Source organism: Gadus chalcogrammus, chromosome 17, assembly GCF_026213295.1.
Source record: "Gadus chalcogrammus isolate NIFS_2021 chromosome 17, NIFS_Gcha_1.0, whole genome shotgun sequence".
NCBI lineage: Eukaryota > Metazoa > Chordata > Actinopteri > Gadiformes > Gadidae > Gadus > Gadus chalcogrammus.
The window spans coordinates 130,001-153,738 of NC_079428.1; the positions used below are offsets into that span (position 1 = coordinate 130,001).

Here is a 23,738-nt window from a genome sequence, read left to right on the forward strand (position 1 = left end):
TATGACGGACGACCGCATGGAGAAGAGCCTGGAGCAGCAGGAGCTCTTCACTGAGGTGGCCCGCAGCCGGGACGTGGAGGTGAGGACCAGGGGGGGAGGGGGAGGACCAGGGGGGAGGAGGGGGGAGGACCAGGGGGGAGGACCAGGGGGGAGAAGAGCCTGGAGCAGCAGGAGCTCTTCACTGAGGTGGCCCGCAGCCGGGACGTGGAGGTGAGGACCAGGGGGGGAGGGGGAGGACCAGGGGGGAGGAGGGGGGAGGACCAGGGGGGAGGACCAGGGGGGAGAAGAGCCTGGAGCAGCAGGAGCTCTTCACTGAGGTGGCCCGCAGCCGGGACGTGGAGGTGAGGACCAGGGGGGGAGGGGGAGGACCAGGGGGGAGGAGGGGGGAGGACCAGGGGGGAGGAGGGGGGAGGAGGACCAGGGGGAGGAGGAGGAGGGGGAGGAGGGGGGAGGACCAAGGGGGAGGACCAGGGGGGAGGACCAGGGGGGGAGGGGGAGGACCAGGGGGCAGGACAGGGGAGGAGGGGGGAGGAGGGGGGAGCTGAGGAAGGCGTGTGAGGTTGACGAGGGTGAAGATGAAAGGATAATGGCGGTGCTGTCCATCTGTAGGTTCTGGAGGGGAAGCCCATCTATGCAGACTGCTGTGGTAACCTGGTGCCGCTCACCAAGAGCGGACAGCACCACCTCTTCAGCTTCTACGCCTTCAAGGAGAACCGCCTGGCACTCTTCATCAAGGTACGCACCGCTGGCCATGCTCTTTCTGCTAGGACCCCCGAGGATGGACCTTCTCTCGTCCTAGTGGGCTCAGGTCAGGAATGAACCAGGTGTCCTGGGGATCAGAAGTGGTCGGACTGGTTTACTCCACCTAGACTGGTTTAATCCAGCTGGACTGGTTTAATCCACCTGGACTGGTTTTATCCACCTGGATTAGGGTTAGGTGATAGGGTTAGGGTTAGGGTTAGGGTTAGGTTCAACCATACAGTAAACAAAGCCCTTGTTGCTTTTAACCCCTTCCCTTCCTGGTTGTGACCCAGGTCCGGGACAGCACCCAGGAGCCCTGCGGCCGGCTCTCCTTCATGAGGGAACCCAGAAACTACCGCGCCTTGACCCAGAACGCCATATGCAACCTCAACATTAGCCTGCCCTCATACTGCAAGGTAACCAAGGTAGAAACAGCTCCCCCTGCTGGCTCCAACAGGAGAATCACCTCATGCACTGTACTGCAACACCAGAGCCTGAATCCCTATCTAGAGCTGATTGTGTTCATGGAAAAAGGTTGATCCTTTACTCAAACCACACGTTATCGCATGTTATGTTGAGGGTAGCTCACAGCTTATACTTTGTCAACTGAAATCATTCACCCATCCATTTTGGAATTGAAACATAGCATTGTATTCTTAAATTAGTCAATTGGACTTGAAAATGTTATACAGCAGGTGACCATTTTTTCTGTAGTCACGTTAAAAATGTGGGTTAAAGGTTCAGTAATGTAACTCTAAGGTACAAAATATCTGTCTGTCTTTGTCCCTCTGTCTCTTCTATCCCTGTCTGTCTCTCCCGCTCTTCTTCTGAAGGACTCTGATTCAGATCAAGAACAAGAAAGCGAGGTAATCAACACCAACTAACCCCACCCATAACTCCACCCTGTTCACTAGTCTAACTCCACCCTGTTCACTAGTCTAACTCCATCTCTGACTACACCCTGTTCATATTATCACACATTAAGAGGAGTGTGATGATATGTAGAGCGAAGGGAGATAAGGACCTCCTCTTTCCACAATTTTATCTTTCTGGGGAAGAGCTTTGTGTTAGTTATGAAACCAAATACCTAGGGCACTTTATAACAGATCAAATGCGTGACGATGACGACATTTTTAGACAATGTCATACATTATATGCCCAAGCTAATATGTTGGCAAGAAAATTTCATATGTGCTCTGATTATGTAAAAATTTGTGCTGTCAGTTAAATGCGTTTTTAATGACGTTAACGCAAACCAATTTTAACGGCTTTAATTTTTTTTCTTCTCAAAACAAAGAAGCAATAGCCTGACTGCTATGTTCAAGGCAGTATGTTTGTATGTTCATCGTTTAATTGCACTATAGGCATTTTTTTTGTATTGTCCTGTTTTGATCAGTATATGCCAATGTTGTTATCAATAAAAAAGCATTTGCACAAGGCAAGCCGATGCACTTCTCCATGTTGATAAGAGCATTAAAATGAGAAAACTTAATGGGACCAAGAAATGAAGGGATATTTAGCATAGAAAAAGATTTGCGAGTTAACTATGACGTTAATGCGATTAATCGCGTTTAAATATTTTAATCGCTTGACGGCACTAGTAAAAATATGTCTCTTTAGAGCATATTGCACTCCCCTGTATACTGCCCCCTTATGGGGTAAGAAAGAATGGAAAAATCAAGTATGCACTGACTACAGGTTGCTTACAATGCTTGTTTTAGAATCTTACCCAAGGTGGAGCAGTGCAAGTGAGCTATTTGTGAATGCAGGAGTTAACACCTTACAAGCTTTATGGAGGAACCTCATGTACAGATTTATTGGGTGTAGTTAGAGGTGTATAACTACACCTCTAACTACACCCTGTTCACTAGTCTAACTACACCTCTAATTGCACCCCGTTAACTAGTATAACTACACCTCTAACTACACCCTGTTAACTTGTCTAACTCCACCCCTAACTACACCCTGTTCACTAGTCTAACTACAGCTCTAACTACACCCTGTTCACTAGTCTAACTACATCCTGTTCACTAGTCTAACTACACCCTTTTCACTAGTCTAACTCCACCTCTGACTACACCCTGTTCACTAGTGTAACTCCACCTCTAACTACACCCTGTTCACTAGTCTAACTCTGCCTCTAACTACACCCTGTTCACTAAATCTAACTACACCCTGTTCACTAGTCTAACGACACCCTGTTCACTAGTCTAATTACACCCTGTTCACTAGTCTAACTACACCCTGTTCACTAGTCTAATTACACCCTGTTCACTAGTCTAACTACACCCTGTTCACTAGTCTAACTCCACCTCTTACTCCACCCTGTTTACTAGTCTAACTAGACCCTGTTTAGTAGTCTAACTCCACCCTGTTCACCAGTGTAACTATACCCTGTTCACTAGTCTAACCACACTCTGTTCACTAGTCTAACTACACCTCTAACTACACCCTGTTCACTAGTCTAACTACATCCTGTTCACTAGTCTAACTACACCCTTTTCACTAGTCTAACTCCACCTCTGACTACACCCTGTTCACTAGTGTAACTCCACCTCTAACTACACCCTTTTCACTAGTCTACCTCCACCTCTGACTAAACCCTGTTCACTAGTCTACCTACACCCCTAACTACACCATGTTCACTAGTCTAACTACACCCTGTTTACTAGTCTACCTCCACCTCTGACTACACCCTGGTTACTGGTCTAACTTCACCTTTGACTACACCCTGTTCACTAGACTAACTACACCCTGTTCACTAGTCTAACTCCACCATTGACAACACCCTGTTCACTAGTCTAACTACACCCTGCTCACTAGTCTAACTCCACTTCTGACTACACCCTGCTCACTAGTCTAACTACACCTCTGACTGTCTCTCTCTGTCTTTCCAGTCGGGCCGACCACGAGGGAGATGTAAGCTATCCAGCCTTTTTTATCTCATCTATGCATTGAAATATGTGTTATCTTTCTATTAGCCTGATTAATATGAATACAGGACAGCCAATGTGTGATAGAAATATGGAATATTGGATGAAATGTATTAGATGAATGTTGTAATTAATGTCCAGATTCGTTTTGTCCTGAACTCATCTCGCCCCATGGAATCAAACGTTATATCTGAAACAAACCCGCTCATCTCACAACCTATCCCAACACACCCACCTGTCCCCACTCACCCCTTCACCACACCCTCCTGTCCCCTTCTCACCCCTTCACCACACCCACCTGTCCCCACTCACCCCTTCACCACACCTTGCTGTCCCCACTCACCCCTCCAACACACCCACCTGTCCCCACTCACCCCTTCACCACACCTTACTGTCCCCACTCACCCCTTCACCACACCCTCCTGTCCCCACTCACCCCTTCACCACACCCTCCTGTCCCCTTCTCACCCCTTCACCACACCTTGCTGTCCCCACTCACCCCTCCAACACACCCACCTGTCCCCACTCACCCCTTCACCACACCTTGCTGTCCCCACTCACCCCTTCACCACACCCACCTGTCCCCACTCACCCCTTCACCACACCCTCCTGTCCCCACTCACCCCTTCACCACACCCTCCTGTCCCCACTCACCCCTTCACCACACCCTCCTGTCCCCACTCACCCCTTCACCACACCCTCCTGTCCCCACTCACCCCTTCACCACACCCTCCTGTCCCCACTCACCCCTTCACCACACCCTCCTGTCCCCACTCACCCCTTCACCACACCTTACTGTCACCACTCACCCCTTCACCACACCCTCCTGTCACCACTCACCCCTTCAACACACCCACCATCCTCCGATTTACTCCCCTTTGTCCCTGACTCTCTCTTTGTCCCTGACTCCCTCTTTGTCCCTGACTCCCCCTTGTCCCTGACTCCCCCTTTGTCCCTGACTCCCTCTTTGTCCCTGACTCCCCTTTGTCCCTGACTCCCTCTTTGTCCCTGACTCCCCCTTTGTCCCTGACTCCCCCTTTGTTCCTGACTCCCCCTTGTCCCTGACTCCCCCTTTTTCCCTGACTCCCCCTTTGTCCCTGACTCCCTCTTTGTCCCTGACACCCCCTTTCTCCCTGACTCCCTCTTTGTCCCTGACTCCCCTTTGTCCCTGACTCCCTCTTTGTACCTGACTCCCCCTTTGTCCCTGACTCCCCCTTTGTCCCTGACTCCCCCTTTGTTCCTGACTCCCCCTTGTCCCTGACTCCCCCTTTTTCCCTGACTCCCCCTTTGTCCCTGACTCCCTCTTTGTCCCTGACTCCCCTTTGTCCCTGACTCCCTCTTTGTCCCTGACTCCCCCTTTGTCCCTGACTCCCCTTTGTCCCTGACTCCCTCTTTGTCCCTGACTCCCCCTTTGTCCCTGACTCCCCCTTTTTCCCTGACTCCCCCTTTGTCCCTGACTCCGTCTTTGTCCCTGACTCCGTCTTTGTCCCTGGAATCACATCCTAAATGGGTGTTTGGCTGAGTTTGCTCTAGATTACAGCACATGAATTAGCCTCTGTGTGTTAACGTGTGTTGTGTGTACCACATATTGTGTTAACATAAAGATCTAAATCTAACCTCAGTATTAATTCCACCACTTCTCCTCAATGGCGTCTTTTGCTACCAATTATGTTTTACTAATGCGCTCGTCAAACACTCCACTTATCTCCTCCCTTTGCTTTGCACGGAAATAACTTGCCTTTTGTACTTTTGAATGCCTGTTTGTATGCTTGGTTCTTATGTTTTATGACTGTTTGATTTGGGCATTTTTTCTCACCCACACATATTAGTTCTTTGATGCTATCGTATGTTTTCTACCTGGTTGGACCTGGAACAACTAATCCTCCTAGAACAACTAATCCTACTACACTAACTAATCCTACTATAACAACTAATCCTACTAGAAGAACTAATTTTACATTTACATTTAGGGTATTTGGCAGACACTTTTATCCAAAGCAACTTACAATATGTACATTTGTCAGAAGCAGGTGAAACAATATATCGCTGTTGTTACAGTAAGGATGTTCATAAAGCCAATGCAAAGCACTAACAATCGCTAGGTTAATCCATTCCCCGTGAACAACGACAAAAAAAAAATCCTACTAGAACCGGCAGATAACATTAAGCAACAGTCCACCCATAGATTACAGAGGGTTAGGGTAGCCCTAACCCTAACCCCACCCTACCCTAACCCTAACCTATATTATAGAGCAGTGGTGTGTTTGCATTGTCTCTATCAAATAGTCAGGGTTAGAGTTAGGGTGAGGGTTAGGGTTAGGTTAAACCCTACCCTAACCCTAACCCTAACCCTAGATTACAGAGCAGTGGTGTGTTCCCATTGTCTCTATTAAATAGTTCTCATATTTCACTGTTTCTTTAAAATAAACTTCATTCAAACAAAATCCACTTAGGTTATGAAAAAAGCAATGACTTTCTTAGACAGAGGCAACTGTCCTGTTTGAAATGGTTTAACTTCTTAGGCTTACCAGTGAGTCAGTATCTAAGTAATCTTGAGATATTTTGACATTTCTTTTGTATCTTTCTCATTCTTTTCTTGTTTGTCCTTTGTTGGTGTTATTTTGAAGAGTTATTTTTTCTTTCATCTTATCTAGATGAGCTTGTTTGCTTTTTGTCCTGTGTGTGTGAAAGTGCTGCGTCTGTGTACAAGCAAGTTATTTCCTGCTCACATCCATTCCCATTGGTTGACTTTGTAGCGTTGTTTGACCCTAGTGTTGTCCTCAGAGGGTTTTGGATGTAGTTTCCATTGTTCCCGGTCCTCGCCTTATCCTGACCTCTTCTCCCATGTCTCTCCCCTTTCATTTCGATTTTGGTTTCTTTGCTCCTTACTTGTCTTTCTTCCACACGGAAGACGAAGAGACAGAGACGTCCGTTCTGAAGTCAGAGTTGATCCGCGACCCTGACCTTCTGTCTGACGTGTCCGAGATGAAACAAGACCTGATCAAAATGACTGCCATCTTGATTGCAGATCCCACTGAGAAATCCCGGTCCTTAGTAGGGAGCATTTCAGAGAAGGGGGCTGAGGAGGTGTCTGGAGGACCGTTAGAAATAATGGAGAAGGACTTAGAGAAGGTCAAAGAGGACTTGGAGAAGGTCAGCGAGATCTTGAGGGGCGGGGCCTATGAGGGAGGTCTGGCCGAGGACTGGATCCTCCTCTCTGATGGTGAGGTAGAGGAAGCCAGAAGGATGGCCACCTTGACTCTCAAAGAGCCTATCCTGCGCGAAACCCGGGCCAATAAAGGGGCTCCCAGGCCTAAAGCCATCAAGGATAGCGGGGACCTGAAGGAGTATCTTCCAGCCGCCTCCAAAACAAAAGCTCGGACGGAGGTCCACGAAAATTTCACAGACGTTGTTCTACGTAAAAACGCAAAACCCAGCCCACCAAAAAAGTCCCAGGATGAATCCTCTATTTCAGTTGTTAGAAAGCCGGTGAGGAGGAAGGGTAAAGACCCGGAGATCTCAGATCCTGCAGAGACGGACGGACATCTGGGTGTCCCTGCCGCCACAGGCCCAAGGTCACCAATATCTCCTGTGATTGAAGAAACGCCCATTGGATCAATAAGAGATAAAGTTAAGGCTCTACAGCAAAAAGTGGAGGCAGAACAGAAGACCAAGAAGGTCACTGGAAGCAAGCCCTCACAGTTGCCTTTCGGTAAAATATTGCCGAAGCCCAAAGAAAGCCCTAAATCCAAACAGGGGCCCCCTAAGTCTCCCAAAGCTGAACAGCTGAAACCTGAGGAGACCATGTCAGTCAAAGCGCTGATGCAGGCTTTCCAAACAGGGCAGGAGTCCTCGAAGAGGACGGCTGGGCTTTTAGAAGTCAAGACACCCTGCAAAGCACCTTCCGAGGACCCCACAAAACAGCAAACCATAGATACAAAATGTACGACAAAAGTAATAACAACACACGTCTCTCCAGAGAGAGAACTGTCCATGGACTCCAAGCCGAGCAAAGAGGCAGCCATCACTGTCCCCGATTCAGAACTGACTGATACTGCAGACTTTGGACACGGTGGCCTGGATGACAGCCCCGATAGCTTGAAACACGAGGGTGTGGCAGACTCACCGAGCGCCAGTCCCGGAGATGGGACCCCTCACTTGAGCTCTGAAGACAGCTATAAGCACGAGGGCCTAGCGACCCCCAGCTCAAGTCCTGAAAGTCTGTCTCTCTCTCCTAAGAATGGAGACCGCTTGACCAAAAAATATGAACCTGACTCCGCCACAGTCCAAGGACAAAGACAAGGCAACAAAACATCCGCAGAATCTGGCATTTGGCCAATTGATGAACACAATTCTACTGTATTGATCCCTGTCCCCACCAATGAGGCTGCTGATGAGCATAGCACAAGTGAGTCCATAGACTTTGGGACCGAATCTAAGCCAGCTAAAGCTCGAAAGCTAAATAAGAGAATCTCAGAGACACTAGAGACGTTTCTTAGCGACGAGGAAGGCCCGGACAGTCAGCTCGCCGTACCGTCGGCTGGTTCCCCAGCCTCTAGATCCTTCACTCTGAATCAAGGGAGCTTAGACTTGCCTTTAAGACGCCAAGACTCAGATGCCCTCAGCCCCTTAGGCGACGACTCTCTGACCATTAGCCACAGAGACTCTTTGGAGGGTAGTCCTGTCATGGAAGAGAATTCCTCCCAGAAGTCTCCAGACTCCATCGAACCTAGCCCGACCAGAGAGTCCCCCTGCCGGGACTCATTGGAGAACAGCCCTACAGAGCAGACCAGCCGCTTACCCTTCCCTCCACACATAGACCCCACTGCAGTGTCCTCTAGCCAGTCCTGCAGAGCCCCCGAGTTCCCACCCGATGCTCTGCGCTCTAGGCTCCGAGACTGTGAGGCTAGTGCGGAGGACGACAGTTGTGAGCAGACATCTCAGATGACAAGTTCTGGTAAGAGTCCCCTTTCACCTGACACCCCCAGTTCTGAAGAGGTAAGTTATGAGGTGAACCCTAGATCCCCTGACCCTATGTTCCTCCCTATCCAATCCATACCAACTGTCATCCCCGAAGACCCAGAGGAAGACATGTCAGACAGCTGTGAGGCACAGAGAAAGATAACCCCAGAGGAGGAGATGTTTAAAATGGCAGCAAAAATAAAAACATTTGACGAGATGGACCAGGACGCAAGAAGCAAACAGAACTCTAGAAAACATACATCAGCAGATCTTGAAATTGGGGATGACAGCTACATGACAGTGGACTCCATGAGTTACAACCCTTTCCTCAGTGAAAGTGGTCTTGCTATTCCCATAGAGGATTCAGGGTTAGCTGTTTGTATTGATTCCCATATTAAAATACAACCTCCCTCCCCTTTTCCAGCAGGTGGGCATGAAGAAATCAACAAGACCTCAACTACAACCACCGTTGACACATCTGAGGGACCTCATTCTGTCTCAGATACAAATTACGCAAAAGACAAACTGAACATTTCTCTGGCACTGCCAGAGAAAGAAATTCCATCTGTAACGGTGGATGACCATATTGGTACGGAAGCTATCGTTGCCAATGTAACGGCCGAGCAGAGGCAAGAAAGCTTGAGGAAACTAAGCGAAAACAAAAAAGATGTGGAATTAGAAGGTCATGTGGAGTTAGGGGAGCGCCATTCTGCTCCTATAAAAACAGCTAGCAACATAAAACACACAGATCAAACGCCACAAAAAGTGACACCAGAGTCTGTAACCGGTGACTCTGTGGGGCTTGGAGTAGATAAGGAGAAGTTGAGTCCTGGTCCTTGTATCCCTGATGCTAGCGAGGAAGAGCAGGGACCCCCCAAGACCGAGTCGAAGGGTGTCACTGCAAAGGCAGAAGGGGACCCCTGGAATGCGATGCGGGAAGACGATGCCGCCTTTGCAGCACGCGTTAAAGAAGAGGAGCAAAAGATCCTCAACCTGATGGTGGAGCGTCCGTCGCAACAGGCCACCCCGGACACCACCCCTGGGAGAACCCCCACAGAGGAGGGCTCTCCCGCCAGCGAGCCCAACCCATTCCTGTTCCAGGAGGGGAAGCTCTTTGAGATGACTCGCAGCGGGGCTATTGACATGACTAAGAGGAGCTATGAGGAGGAAGGCCCTGGCTTTGCCTTCTTCCAGATTAGGGAGCAGCCTCTAGAGGAGGCTCCTGCTGAGGGGGGCGGGGTGGGCGCTGGTCGACCGGCTGAACCGGAGGTTGGCCTCAATCTTACCATCGAGGTTAGAACTCAGAAAGAGGATGAAGTGAAAGAGGCTCCAGATAGACAGCTTCCGTGCGCTGCTGAGGTCACACAGGTTATCTCAGGTGATGATGGCTCAAAATCTAAAATCCCTAAAATGGGAGTCTCAGCCTCATCCAAATCCACGAAGAAAGATCCTACCCTTCCCGAAGCAGTAGAAGCTAAGGCAGATAAACCATCAGACGAGGGTCCTGTAGATGTAAGCTCCTCTGATCCAATGATGACAGACATACAAACAGCAGAAAGTACAGTGACCAGGTCTGTGTACTCTGAGCAAAGCCAGGAGTCATCTGATTCCTCCCCAGAAGAACCCCAGTCAGTAGTAGAATCGCCCAAAGCAGACGTTAAGGTAAAACAAGCGACATCTGCCAATGTCAAAAAGATCCAGGTCAAACCCCAAGCCAAGAATGTCTCTCAAGGTCGTGGGAAACCAACGACCCCAACTCAGTCTTACACCACTTCCTCCTCGAGGACTTTAAAAAAAGAGCCCTCATTTACATCTGAGTCCAAATCTAGAATCCCCATCAAAGCGTCCCCTACCAAGTCTGATTCAACAGTCAAACCCACAGACTCTACCCAGGAGAAAAGGCTTAAAATCCCTGTTAAAAAGGACTCTAGGAGAAAATCTGAGACAGATGCTGGTCCCTCCGTGGATACCAAAGCCAAGACGTCTTTCAAAGCCAAGAGCTTTTGTGAGGGGGAGTCAACCAGGCCCAAACCCAAAAAGGACCAGGGCCGTCCTTTGAGTGTGGAGTCGGCCAAGTCCAAAGGCTTCCATTCAAGGCTGCCAGTCAGAGGGAAGGCCGGTCAGGTCACTCCTACTGCAACGCCAACCAAAGTCAAGCAGCAGCCGCAAAAAACCTCCCTTGAGTTCTTGCCCGAGATAGGTGACGAAGCTGCAAAGCTTGTGGAGAAACTGGTTCAGGCAGAGAAAGACAAGGAGCAAGAAGCTACCGATAATAACTCAGATGATGAGAGCAGTCATGTGGACCCTGCTGTTGTTGAAAAGGAAACATTCCCTGAGGTGCAATTTCCTCCTCCTGGGGGTGCGTTCCCTATCCGGCCGCTATGGGACCAGCCCACTGAGACGCAGTGCACCCCAGAACATACCGTCCCCCGTCAAGGTACCACGGCAACCTTACAGGCTACTGTAGCGTTGTGGCCCCCTAGCTTATGAACAAGAGACCTAGTACAGCCACGACGCAGTCTCTTAAAGTGTGGCTGTGTAGCTTAAGATGTGTTTGTGTTTGTTCTGTTGCTCTGTCTCTTTGTTCTGAAAATCTCAAGATTAGTTAACTACTAACTACTATTAGTACTACTAACTACAACTGACTAAATTAAAAAAGGGAATATTTATCTACTAAGTTTAGTTCAATTTGACTAAATTTCCTCCTGAAAATAGAAGGAAGGTCCCTTAAAAATAGGGTTAGGGTTAGGGTTAGGTTAGTGTAACGCTACATGATGTGATTTTCCTCATGCCTATCTGGTGGTATTTGCAGTAGATCCACAGGATGAAGCCGAGAGGAGGGAGCAGAGGTTGGCAATCATAGCCGACCACCTTGGCTTCAGCTGGACAGGTGAGCGTCGACACTCAGATCAATGACCAGAAACTAGTTCTGGGAGCCCTATAATCTCCCAATAATCTCCCAATTATAGTCCAAAACAAAACAGTGTGTGAAACAGCAAGCCCAACGATTAAGTAATATATCAAAGTAAGTAGGTTTTTCCTAATGTTTTAATATTAATATTTTAAGATTTAAAATGGTTATATGTTCACTGTGGGCTTTGACTAGTTTCAAACCTGAAATTAATCTTTTCTACAGCAGCACCTTTTACACAAAAAATCGGAACTTGGAAGTTTTTCAAGAATAAAAAGCATCTGAATAAATATGTAATATTTAATACACGCCCATCCGCTAGTCAATCCATCCAGGAAATCATTCACTACAAATTAAGAAAATAATAATGCTATATCTGTAGCAAGTCAGGAGTGGTTTCTAATGGGAAAACTTAAATACTCAAGGTCTAAGTAATTCACTGATTATATCTCTTATGTCAATAGTTAAATTTTAAAAGCGTGATAGTTATTTGATTTTTCTAATTTCCATTTTGGTGTATTAGAAATATTTGTAATGAACAGTTCAGGCCACAGAGAAACAAAGCCTTTAAAAAATATTATGGGAAGTTCTCAATTATATCAGAAGTCATATGAAACGTGTTTTCACATAGAGCTGGCCCGAGAACTGGACTTCAGTGAGGAACGAATCAACCAGATAAGGGTTGGGAACCCCAACTCTCTGCAGGACCAGAGCCATGCCTTGCTCCACCTCTGGACGAAGAGGGAGGGAACACACGCCACAGGTTCTCATTGCAACCTGTCGGTCAAACTAGCTACTAAATAAACCATCCAAAAGCTGCTAACTTTAGTCTCTTCACAGATACCGCGCTGCTGAGAAGACTGACCAAGATCAACCGAATGGACATAGTGCACATCATAGAGACCAAGATCAACAAGTCCAACCAGGAGGACACAACGTCACACACCTATGCAGAGATCGAGCGAACGATAGAGGACCGCAGTGAAGGTGCTTCCCTGGGATGACTCCATGTTTCCATTGGGAGGTGTTTCAATAGGGAGGTGTTTCTATTGGGAGGTGTTTCCATGGGTGGTGTTTCCATACGTGGTGTTTCCATTGGGAGGTGTTTCCATAGGGTGGTGTTTCCATTGGGAGGTGTTTCCATAGGGTGGTGTTTCCATTGGGAGGTGTTTCTATAGGGTGGTGTTTCCATTGGGAGGTGTTTCTATAGGGTAGTGTTTTTCCATAGGTGGTGTTTCTATAGGGAGGTGTTTCCATTGGGAGGCGTTTCCATAGGTGGTGTTTCCATTGGGAGGTGTTTCCATAGGGTGGTGTTTCCATTGGGAGGTGTTTCCATAGGGTGGTGTTTCCATTGGGAGGTGTTTCCATAGGGTGGTGTTTCCATTGGGAGGTGTTTCCATAGGGTGGTGTTTCCATTGGGAGGTGTTTCCATAGGGTGGTGTTTCCATTGGGAGGTGTTTCTATAGGTGGTGTTTCCATTGGGAGGTGTTTCCATAGGGTGGTGTTTCCATTGGGAGGTGTTTCCATAGGGGGGTTTTTCCATTGGGAGGTGTTTCTATAGGTGGTGTTTCCATTGGGAGGTGTTTCCATAGGTGGTGTTTCCATTGGGAGGTGTTTCCATAGGTGGTGTTTCCATAGGGAGGTGTTTCCATTGGGAGGAGTTTCCATAGGTGGTGTTTCCATAGGGAGGTGTTTCCATTGGGAGGTGTTTCTATAGGGAGGTGTTTCCATTGGGATTCTCCATGAAGCTCTGCTGCTCTTGTGGTCCCAGGGTTCTCTGCTCTTCACGAGGACATCGATAGTCCCAGGGCATGCAGGCGCAGGGAGGCCTCTCCCCGCGTGGCTGGACGGCCGGTGCCTGTGGTGTCAGCAGAGGAACTGTCTGCCAGCTCGTCCTCACTTGGTGATCATACTGGTCGCTTGGAGACGGATACGTCGACAACAACACTACTACAGAACGAGACGGAAAAAACACAGTAAATATAAAATCACCATTATTAATTAAATTAAAGCTATGCATATCATCCTTAGACAACTGCATGCATGACTTCAAACATATTTTTACTTTGCACAATGCAATCTATCAGGAGTTGTTCCATCCAATAATTGCATGTCATTTTTTTCACAGCTCTTTACAAAGAGGATATGAGGAGGGAGCAGGCACAGTACACTTGTGCACTTTCAAACAAGTAAGTCCTCTGTTCACATTGAACCAAACTGCCACCTACCAACTCCAGTCTCATGAGATAAACCCTTTATGCAAAGACATGACTGAAGCAGCTGAGGGAGAGGAATGGAGCTTGGAGTGTCTTCAGACATCCCGACGGTGGTTGTCACCGGTCACTTGCCAACAGTTGGACACAAGTTCTTGTACGGGCGTTTGTGAGAGTCTACCAATTTCCATGACTGATTTCGGAGAGAGCTTGACTGAGTCTGAGCAAGCAGAACCAGACTTTGGTGAACTGGCGATGGAGCTCAGGGAATCAAGGGAAGATTGCACAGAACATGCACCTGGTTCAGTTTCTGTAAGCCCTTTACCTCCAGCAAGATCCTTAGAAGGAGAATCCAGTCCTGAACCTGAACCCCTTCCTTGTCTTCCTGTAGTGGTAGAATGTCTGGATCATCAGATGACCACCAGAGAGGTCTGTTCTGAGAAGCATATAGATGAAGGATACCAGAGACTTTATAAAGTCATTTATGGATATCATGATCATTTGAAGCCTGCCAAGCCTGATGAAATCCACAATGAGACAATTCAAAGTGGTTTGTGTGTACAGGGTACTTCCATACCCTTTCAAACTAAAGGTGATGAACAGAATTTAAATTCAGTCACACCCGCCCCCAGTCATTCCAGCATTACATCACGTCCTGATTCTGCCAATCAAGTTGTGATAGATAGTTTGGAAACAAATGATACAGAACTTGTTACACATGGGACTTCCAGTACTTTTGCTTTGATATCACATGACTCAAATGTTGATGCCTTGAACGAAACGTTTTGTCCCCATGACCAGACTTCAGGACATGACTACACTATTGATATTACATCAGCACCGAGGCTAGATGAGGATGCAATGCTGCCACACAGGGATGCAGCCTGTTGGGCACCGACACCGGAATCTAAAGGATTTGCATGTATAACCCCATCACCAGAATTAACTGGAAACCCGTACTCTACTATGGAGTTTCTGGAGCCATCTGAAAGAAGTCGGATTCTCTCACTAGACTCGCCTCCACATATGGACCTTCCATGCTCTCTGTGTACAACAATAACCCGATCAGAAAGCAGGTCCTCATCACCTGACTCATGGTCATTAAATCATGAGATTAAACTTCTTGCACCAGATTCCCCCCTTACCCGGTTTAGACCACTCTCCCCCCTCCCACCCCTGGTGGATCAGTGGGATGGGAGAGACGTGTGGACCGTTCCCCAAGGGCCATCCTTTATAAGGAGCACACTGGCGTCTGGGTTGAGAGCAGCAGAAACAGGAGAAAGGCCTTTGACCCCAATGGTCTCCAACCGGATGCCGTTTGGAAGACCTGTATCACCAAGAAGTGAGATGAGTGGTGGGGGTTCCATCTCACCACAGACACTTTCTTTCGACATTGAGGACAGAGCTTCATCCCCAGACTCTTTCGTCTCAGAAACCTTGTCTATGCCCCGGTCCTCTGAGGTTAGATTAGATGACAGATCCTCTTCCCTTGAGTCTTTCGCCTCTCTAACTGCCGACTCACAGCTTTCCCCAGACCCACCCCCACAACAGTTTGGACTCCTCGAGTTGTCCACTGCTGTGTTTGGATCTAGATCATCGTCTGAGTCATTGTTGTTCGACATGGAGCCTGAATGTCCGCCAATCCTTTCTGATGTCAGGCCATCGTCCCTAAATGAACACAATCCTCTGTCCTGTGAAGGTGTACCTTTAGAAAATGAGATGCTGGAGTCCACATCAAATAAGTATGGACCTGGATCATCTGAATTGCTTACTGTTGGAGAGAACAAACCACTATCCAAAATAAAGCAACTATTAGTTGATGACGACTGGGTTTGGTTATCAGTGTGTGAAGCAGGGCAACCGCTTGTCTCTCCGACGTGCGGCTCTATGTCAGTTTCAGTGGCAAGAGAAGTGAAACTGTTGCCTTCAGAAGCAGCATTGTGTTGTCCTCAACTTTCAGACACCCCACTCCATGTCCCACAAAACGACCCACTGGAGCCAACCACATCCCCAACAGAACACATAAGGCCTTTATGTTCAACAGGGGATGTTAGTACGTCACCACATTCCTCTGTGCTTCAGTTAGAAATAGAGACATCTTTAAATGCATGGAGAGCCCCCCAATCGCCCTCATCTAAATGGGTTACCTCAGGCACACAATCTGCTCTGGCTGGAATTCTGAGATCTTCTTTTGTGGACCAGTCCACTGAGGTATCTTTCCTAGTTGAACCCAATACAGCACCTACAGAAGAAACTGAGCCTCATCAGGATCAATATTTGGGTGTGTCTCAGACTGAAAAGGATAAAAAGAGTTCCAGCTCCTGCCCAGACCATTCTGAAATCCAGCTATTATCACCTGGTGCCAATTTCCCAGAAGTTCAGGTAAAAGCTTCCATGTCCACAGCACATCAAGCACAAACAGAGATAGAATGGTCTAGGTATGACCTCTTGTATGATAGTGAGTTGTGGAAGTTGATTTCTCAAGTCCATGATCCCCAGTATGTAGGAGATACATGGAATAAGATAGCTATATTTAAATGTGCCTCAACTTTGCCAGATGATGCTGCGGCACAATCCAGAGCAATACAAGATAAACGGGCCTCATTAGGCCAAAAATCAGAAGCTTGCGCCTTTTTACCCGAATACCGACCCGAACTGAGTCCCCTTTTACCTTGCCCAGTTCAGCTATTGGCACACATGAGATGGCCCAGTCCTGAGTCTGTTTCCCCAGCAAACAGACAAAGGCCACTGTCACCAGATTCACCAATTGATCGATATGGGCAATCAGACTTCAATGCATTGGTGAAAGACTACCAATCATCACCAAGAGCTGGAGATTCACCTGCATGTTTAGACCAAGAAGATGACCATATTAGGACTCCAGCAATGCCATGTGGAAAGAGGACATCGGAGGCAACAGCAGCACTTAGTGAGTTGATAGCACTCCCACCTGATTCCTTCACACCACAGTTTGGACAAACACAGTCTAATGATTTAATGTCTATCAATGCATGTGGGTCATCATCTCTTCAATTGGTGCCCTCAGACACTGAACAAATCCCACTGGATGCTGACCCAGGAAGCTTTGAAGAAAGACCAGAGTCCCCCGAAGCTTTATCATTTGTTAGACATGAGGTATCAACAGACTATTCATTAACTATTCATTCAACATTTCAACTAGTCTTAGCTGAACTTAACATCAGGCCAAATCCATGTGACCTGGCCCCACCAGAAGTGGTGTCTGACCTTCTGCCTGCTTCTGAAGAACATGTAGCTTTATCCCAAACAGAAATTAAACTGCCTGTCTACAAACTTCTATATAATACAGATATTTGCAAGTTAATCTCTAAAATCCACGATCCCCAGTATGCAGGGGGAACCTTTCTTAGTAAAACAGGACTGTTTGAATATGTAGGAACTAGGACAGAGTATGAACAGGTACGATTAGGTATGGAAGAATTAGATGAAGTTTGTGAAGCTGGTTTGTTATTAGAGGATAAAAGTGGAGATTTGGAAAGATCCCTTTTACCTCATTCTGATGCAGAACATATTTCCCCACATTACACACTACAACAGTCTGAATATTTTGACAATCAGCATACATTGTCACCCATCCTCAAATCCTCAGGACATGTGGATGCCCCTTACCCTAACCCTCACCCCCCTCAGTACGGACCAAACTCGCCTGAGGTTTGGACTTTAGAAAATAAATGCAATACTCTTGGACAAAACTCATCCATACTTTGTATTTTACCCAAATCCATTGGTTCTTCATTAGAGTCAGTGCCTTCAAGTGTAGACTGTAGGAGTGAATGTTTGGTTTTATCAAGGCCTGGAGAGAGAGAGAGTCTCCTAATGAATGCTCCTACATATAAAGCCACTCAGGTCCCAGTGTACCGACTGGTATATGATGCAGAAATTTGGAAGCTGATCTCTCAAATTCGTGACCCCCAGTACATTGGAGAAATGTTCATGGGCAAAACAGGACAGTTTCAAAATGCTGCATCTTCATCAGGTGAATCATTGACCACTAATACAGTGGAGGAGGATCTCTGTAAAGTACCTAGTGTTCATGGCAGACCGGTCTCCGCTGGATCAATAATATTGGAAGTTAGTGAGAGACCTCTTTCAGCAGAATCCATATCTGAGTATCGCACAATGTCACCTGAGACAGAAAATCTCAGATCATCATCTCCTGAATCAATAGTGTCACTCGAGAAGGCCTTATCAAAGGACTCTCCTGTACCCCAATATACTCCCCACATGGAATCAGCAGAATACAGGCTAGGCAGCGCACCATCCTCACCTGTATCTACCGCGTCAGATTTTGAACTGGAGGTTTTTGACACTCCTTTATTTTTGGTCAGAGAAAGATCCCTCTCATGGGATTCATTAGGATCTGAAGTTGAAAATAGGGCGTTGACACCTGATTCGCCAATCCCTGATTTTGGACAGACAATACTTCAGCAAATAGCCTCTATTGCAGAGAGTAGATCACCCTCGCCTGTGTCTGTTGGTTCAGATATGAATAATGAGGTTGAACCCTTTCCATCATTGCTGTATGAAGTTAGACCACTGTCACCCGAGTCACGGAATTCTGTAGACCTCTGCCCAGATTCACCTATCCCTGATTTTGCAACAAACGTATTTAAACCCGTTTTATCACTTGCCACCTCCAGATCAATGTCCTCTGAATCAGTTGCATCAGAGGTTGAGTATGGTCCCATGGTGTATTCAGCTTTGCACAGTGAAAATAGACCAGACTCCCCTGATTCCTATGTTTCAGTAGCTGACGTGCGGTCTCTCTCACCCGATTCTTGTTCAGAGTATATCCCTTTCTCCCATGAAGAAATCTTGCTTATGTCCCCAGACAGGTCATCTACTCCAGAAGGAACATGTTCCCTGAATGAACTTACAGCTCTCTCCCCTGACTCTCCTATTCCGGATTTTAGCCAGGTGCTACAAGAGTTTACAATGCCTCACGTGTACAGGTCTTCTTCCCCTCAGTCATTGTCATCAGATTGGGATGTGGAACCTGAACCACTTTTACTGTTTTCTTTTGAAGACAGGGGTTCATCTCCAGCATCAGATGAATCAATCAATAATTTTAGACGACTATCACCAGATTCTCCAGTGCCTGACTTTAGACAACATTTGCCAGAATCATACTCGGATATTAGTTGTCCCAGGTGTTTATCGACAGAGTCGATGGCTTCTGATGTGGAATATGTATCCTTGATTGGACCAATGTATGAGTTTGAGAAGAGACCAGATTCTCCAGAGTCAGTTTTTTCAGTTAATGATTGTGGACATTTATGTCCGGACTCTCCAATTCCACAGTATACACAGTATAGCACTTCTACAGCTGGAGTACGGTATGTATTAACGTCCCCTGAACCGATAAATCATGAAAACGATCTGGAGACTGATATCTGTCTACCATGGCTCTTTGAGGAGCGACCAGATTCCCCTGATTCAGGTGCAGCGGGATATCTGTCCCCAGATTCTCCCATTCCTGAGTTCAGGCAGATGTTGGTGGACTTAATTTCTCATGTAGAATACAGCTGCTATTCACCCCATTCATTGTCTTCAGATTGGGACATGGAACCTGATTTGCAATCAACTTTGTTATTAGATGAAGACAGACCTCCTTCCTATGATTCAGATGCAGCATTTAGATACGGACTGTCACCTGATTCACCATTACCTCAGTTTCAAGCAATCATTTCTGGATATTTTCCGTCAATTGTTGGACACAGATCGACGTCTCCAGAATGCGTAGGTTCAGATTCAGAATGTGGTTCACTACAATGGCATGAAGACAGACCTTCATCACCTGTTTCAGTCATCTCTGGAGATGAATGCAGACTATTATCACCATATGCAATAAGATCGTTTGAAATCGTTGAAGCATACAGAGAGCTTCGATCCATCTCTCCTGAATACATTGAGTCAGATGTTGAATTGAATGTAGGTGAATGTTTAATGCATGGGACATGGGAAGAAAACAGACCAAATTCCCCTAAATCTGTAGTTATGGCGTGTCAATTGTCACCTCCATCATTCACCTGCTCATTACCGGGAAACATTAAATCACCATCTGAAGAATCTGATGAATACCATGATAAACAAATTAGTTTGGATCCACTAAGTAACGCTGACAGACTAAAAGATAAACCAACAACCCCAAACGTTGCAGAAGCAGCAGCTTGTACAACAAAAATTGGCTCTGAATCATTAAAGGAACAAACTCTTCTAAATGCTCAGTACAAACTTGTTTATAAGGCTGAATTATGGAATTTGATTTCTCCAGTACATGACCCTCAGTACAGGGGGGATACTTTTCATAGCCAGACAGGGTGTATGGAATACATTGGCAGCTCAATGAAGGGGGGACAGAATGAAAAAGTCAAAGGAAAAAGTATTCCACATTCTCCAGGCAAGGCCTCTTCAAGAGTTGCTATAAAAAACCTGCCCAAGGCAGAGTATAACTTGATTTGCGGTAATCAATCACAAGCGTTTCAATATGCATTTGGAACTGCTGCCTCTGCGGCAATTGATGAAACTGGGGTTATGTCATCAACTGAGGCAGACGGCTGGGATCCTCCCCATATCAATGAGTGGATACCAGAGTTGATCATCGTGATGCCTGATGAAAAATCTGTATCAGTGTCAACTGGATCAGTCAATAGATTAAGACCTCTCTCCACTTGTCCCACCTTACCTGACTTCAAAAACGAAATACCAGAATATGGAACGCACCTTCACTCAAAGAGCTCCTCACAGGAGACCCCTGTAGCATCTGCCAATGATGCTGTCCCTGTGGGTTTAGAACGTCAGTTGGCTGAACCTGAGCACAGACCCGTGTCAGTGGGGTGGGACGTGAACATGGTTTATGAGAGAGCCTCCTCTCCAGAGTCCCTGCCCGAGTTCAACGAGAACCGCTCACTGCCTCCCGACTCACCCATCCCTGAGTTTCCAGGGTACCTTCCAGACTACATCCCGACGTGGGCAATGCACGGTTCCTCCTCCGCTGGCAGCTCGGATTCAGAGGGGGAGGTGGTAGTCACATCGTCAAGAATCACTGAGGTCCAACGACGGCCTTCGTCCCCAGAATCAATTTCATCGGTCCACAAGATTGCACCACTACTGCCCGACTCACCAGTACCTGAGTTCATGAGAATACTGTCTTCCTACTTTCAGGAAATGCCCCCTAGTTATAGATCATGTTCATCAATATCCCCGGTGTCTTACTCCTCAGACAATGAGTATGTTGCGCTGCCTATCCAGTGTTGGATTGGAGACACCCCAAGGCCCCTCACTCCTCAATCAGTGAATTCAGAAGAAGAAATACAGTTTAATTGTGTGGGAGCCGACAAGCTAGTCTCTGAGGCACAACTTCTGAGTCATGTGACATGCGTTGCACAACCTGACCGGCATCCGTTCAAAACGTCCGAAATGCAAACAATAATAACTGAGGCAGAATTAGACCTGAGGCCTGGCCAAAATGATTGTCCTAAGGTGACTAGATCTGAATCGGAATCCTTTGCCTGTGAGGAATGGATAAAATATGATTCAGAACAGCCAGAGACTGTTCAAAGCAATATTCATGAGCAACACATGGGTGATATCCATGAAGAGGCGTTGGACCAGCCCCAACCATTCAGGGACCAGAACCCCATGGGGGAGGAGGTCCAGGGCCTGGGCCACGGTGACCATAAAGACATGCCTCAAGGCTCAGACATGGTAAGGTGGGGGGCATGATATGTGTGGAGAATGTCAAGCCTGTTGTCTGCGAGGAACATACTAACCCACAACTTGGGTGGACACACTAACATGTGATATGCATAAGATGGTTAGCATGCAAAGACTTAATGAGCATTCAACATTTAGAAATTGTATTATACAAAATATATATTTTGAAATTGCATGATAAAGAACCATAATTATACTGAGGTACAACATAATCAAAAATAAATGTCCATGGATTGAAAAGCACCCTCTTTGTCACATTGCAGTGGTACTAAACATCTGTGGGGACGCTGATTGAAGGGTAAATGTTGAAGATATTCTGACGTTCACTTTCAGACCTGGCCTCAAAGATCAGAGGAAGCAATTATAGTTGCACAAGAAACGGAGGCCAGTAAACCGTCCAGACCGTTCAAGACAGTGGAGCTGAATAAGTTTGAAGTCCGATTTAATGAGCAGATTTCCTGTAATGCCAAGCAAGAGATTGTATCCGCTCTTCAGCGCCCTGACTGGACCAGCTCCACAACGCACAGAGCTGGGACACCTGTACTCAAATCTCCCGGCTCACATCCGGTATCAAATCAGGAGTTATCCCCCACAGAAGTACAGGCCAGTGAAACAAAGACCACCATCCAGGAAGAAGGAGAAGATTTAGGGTTCTCCCCAGGTTTCAATAAAGTCCTCTCTGATTTTGAAACCACCATATCTGCATTTGAATTAGAAAAAAAGCTTCCCAGAAAAGCCGCAGAATCTCTGGATTCTGACACAGAATACTTTGACTGCGAGCAAACCTTATCTGACTTCTCTGAAGCCGAAGAAGTGTTTCCAGCAGGTGGGTTCGCCTTTCGCATCTCTGAGCCGCCCTCTCCGATGCCGGGCAGCAGCCAGGGTCTGGGCTTGGTGACGGCGAGCCCTGAGTGCCGCCGGCACCCCTTCCTACGGGTGCAGGATTACAAGCGCTTCTCGTCCGGTAGTGAAAGTCTTGGCGACTTTGCGTATGATTCAGACTGCTCGAAAGAGTGTCGATCTGAAGATGACTTCCCGTTGTGTGAGGAGCTTCCCTCCCGGGATCAGGCAGGGAATGTGGACGATAAGGAGGACTTCCTGGCAAGGGTAAGAAGTCACGCATGAACAGAAAGCTGAAAGCGTGTCTTGCCTGTGTGAAACAATTGTATTGCCTCTACATTTTCAAGAGCTTCAGGATTGGCTACCTTAACGTTAAGAACTAAATGATGGGGTGCTTTGTCGGCATAGACTCATAGTTCCCAGAACATAAATCATGGAATAACCAGTGGCTGAAATAGATCATGGTGTGCAGTGTTTGCAGTGTTCACGTTTGCAGTGTTCCCGTTTGCAGTGTTGTACAGCCTGTAAAGAAACAGATTCTATCATATTTTAGTTAACTTTGTTCTTTATCTTCCTGCATCATGGTCTGCATTTCTTTATTCGACCATTCATTTTGCATGCCGTTTTTGGTTGGAAAAACACCATCAATGTTTCTTCTCTTCCATTTCAAATTGTCATCACCCAATCACCTCATTTCTCTTCACCTTCAAACTACTCCAATGTTGATAAGTTCATACACTCGTATGACACTCAAAGGAGTTCACATACATATTCATCAAACCCCAACTTGTAGTTGTGGTGAAATGACTTTGGGTAGGACCCCGATATACAGATGTAACTTCCGGGTCCAGAGAGCAGAAGGGGCATTGTGTGGCTGTGTGTTGGGCGGTCTTAAGCATGCTGACCAGGTTGGCTGTGTGGTGTCTCCTAGGAGATATCAGAGGAGTTAGGGCCGCTGTCCTCCGACAGCTCAGAAGAAGAGGTTCTGACCACCAGGGTGGTGCGCCGCAGAGTCATTATCCAGGTAAGGGTTAGGGTTAGGGCTAGTCATTATCAATGGTAAGGGTGAGGGTTAGTCATTATCCAGGTAAGGGTGAGGGTTAGTCATTATCCAGGTAAGGGTTAGGGTTAGGGCTAGTCATTATCCAGGTAAGGGTTTGGGTTAGTCATTATCCAGGTAAGGGTTAGGGCTAGTCATTATCCAGGTAAGGGTGAGGGTTAGTCATTATCCAGGTTAGGGTTAGGGCTAGTCATTATCCAGGTAAGGGTGAGGGTTAGTCATTATCCAGGTAAGGGTAAGGGTTAGTCATTATCCAGGTAAGGGTTAGGGTTAGGGCTAGTCATTATCCAGGTAAGGGTGAGGGTTAGTCATTATCCAGGTAA

At 47.0% G+C, this 23,738-nt stretch overlaps 1 protein-coding gene across 1 annotated transcript in view; it reads left to right on the forward strand.

Annotated features, from left to right (window-relative positions):
- Window positions 1–23,738, forward strand: part of LOC130370043 (ankyrin-2-like) — a 107,390-nt gene that overhangs the window by 75,651 nt on the left and 8,001 nt on the right. Inside the window, exons 34-46 of the mRNA XM_056575674.1 lie at window positions 1–79; window positions 610–735; window positions 1,035–1,157; window positions 1,575–1,607; window positions 3,639–3,660; window positions 6,586–11,073; window positions 11,449–11,526; window positions 12,179–12,310; window positions 12,388–12,534; window positions 13,319–13,523; window positions 13,676–21,506; window positions 21,849–22,622; window positions 23,287–23,379. The exon at window positions 1–79 is cut by the window's left edge and continues 150 nt beyond it. Coding sequence (XP_056431649.1) covers window positions 1–79; window positions 610–735; window positions 1,035–1,157; window positions 1,575–1,607; window positions 3,639–3,660; window positions 6,586–11,073; window positions 11,449–11,526; window positions 12,179–12,310; window positions 12,388–12,534; window positions 13,319–13,523; window positions 13,676–21,506; window positions 21,849–22,622; window positions 23,287–23,379 — 14,131 coding nt within the window. The remainder of the gene's footprint in view (window positions 80–609; window positions 736–1,034; window positions 1,158–1,574; window positions 1,608–3,638; window positions 3,661–6,585; window positions 11,074–11,448; window positions 11,527–12,178; window positions 12,311–12,387; window positions 12,535–13,318; window positions 13,524–13,675; window positions 21,507–21,848; window positions 22,623–23,286; window positions 23,380–23,738) is intronic.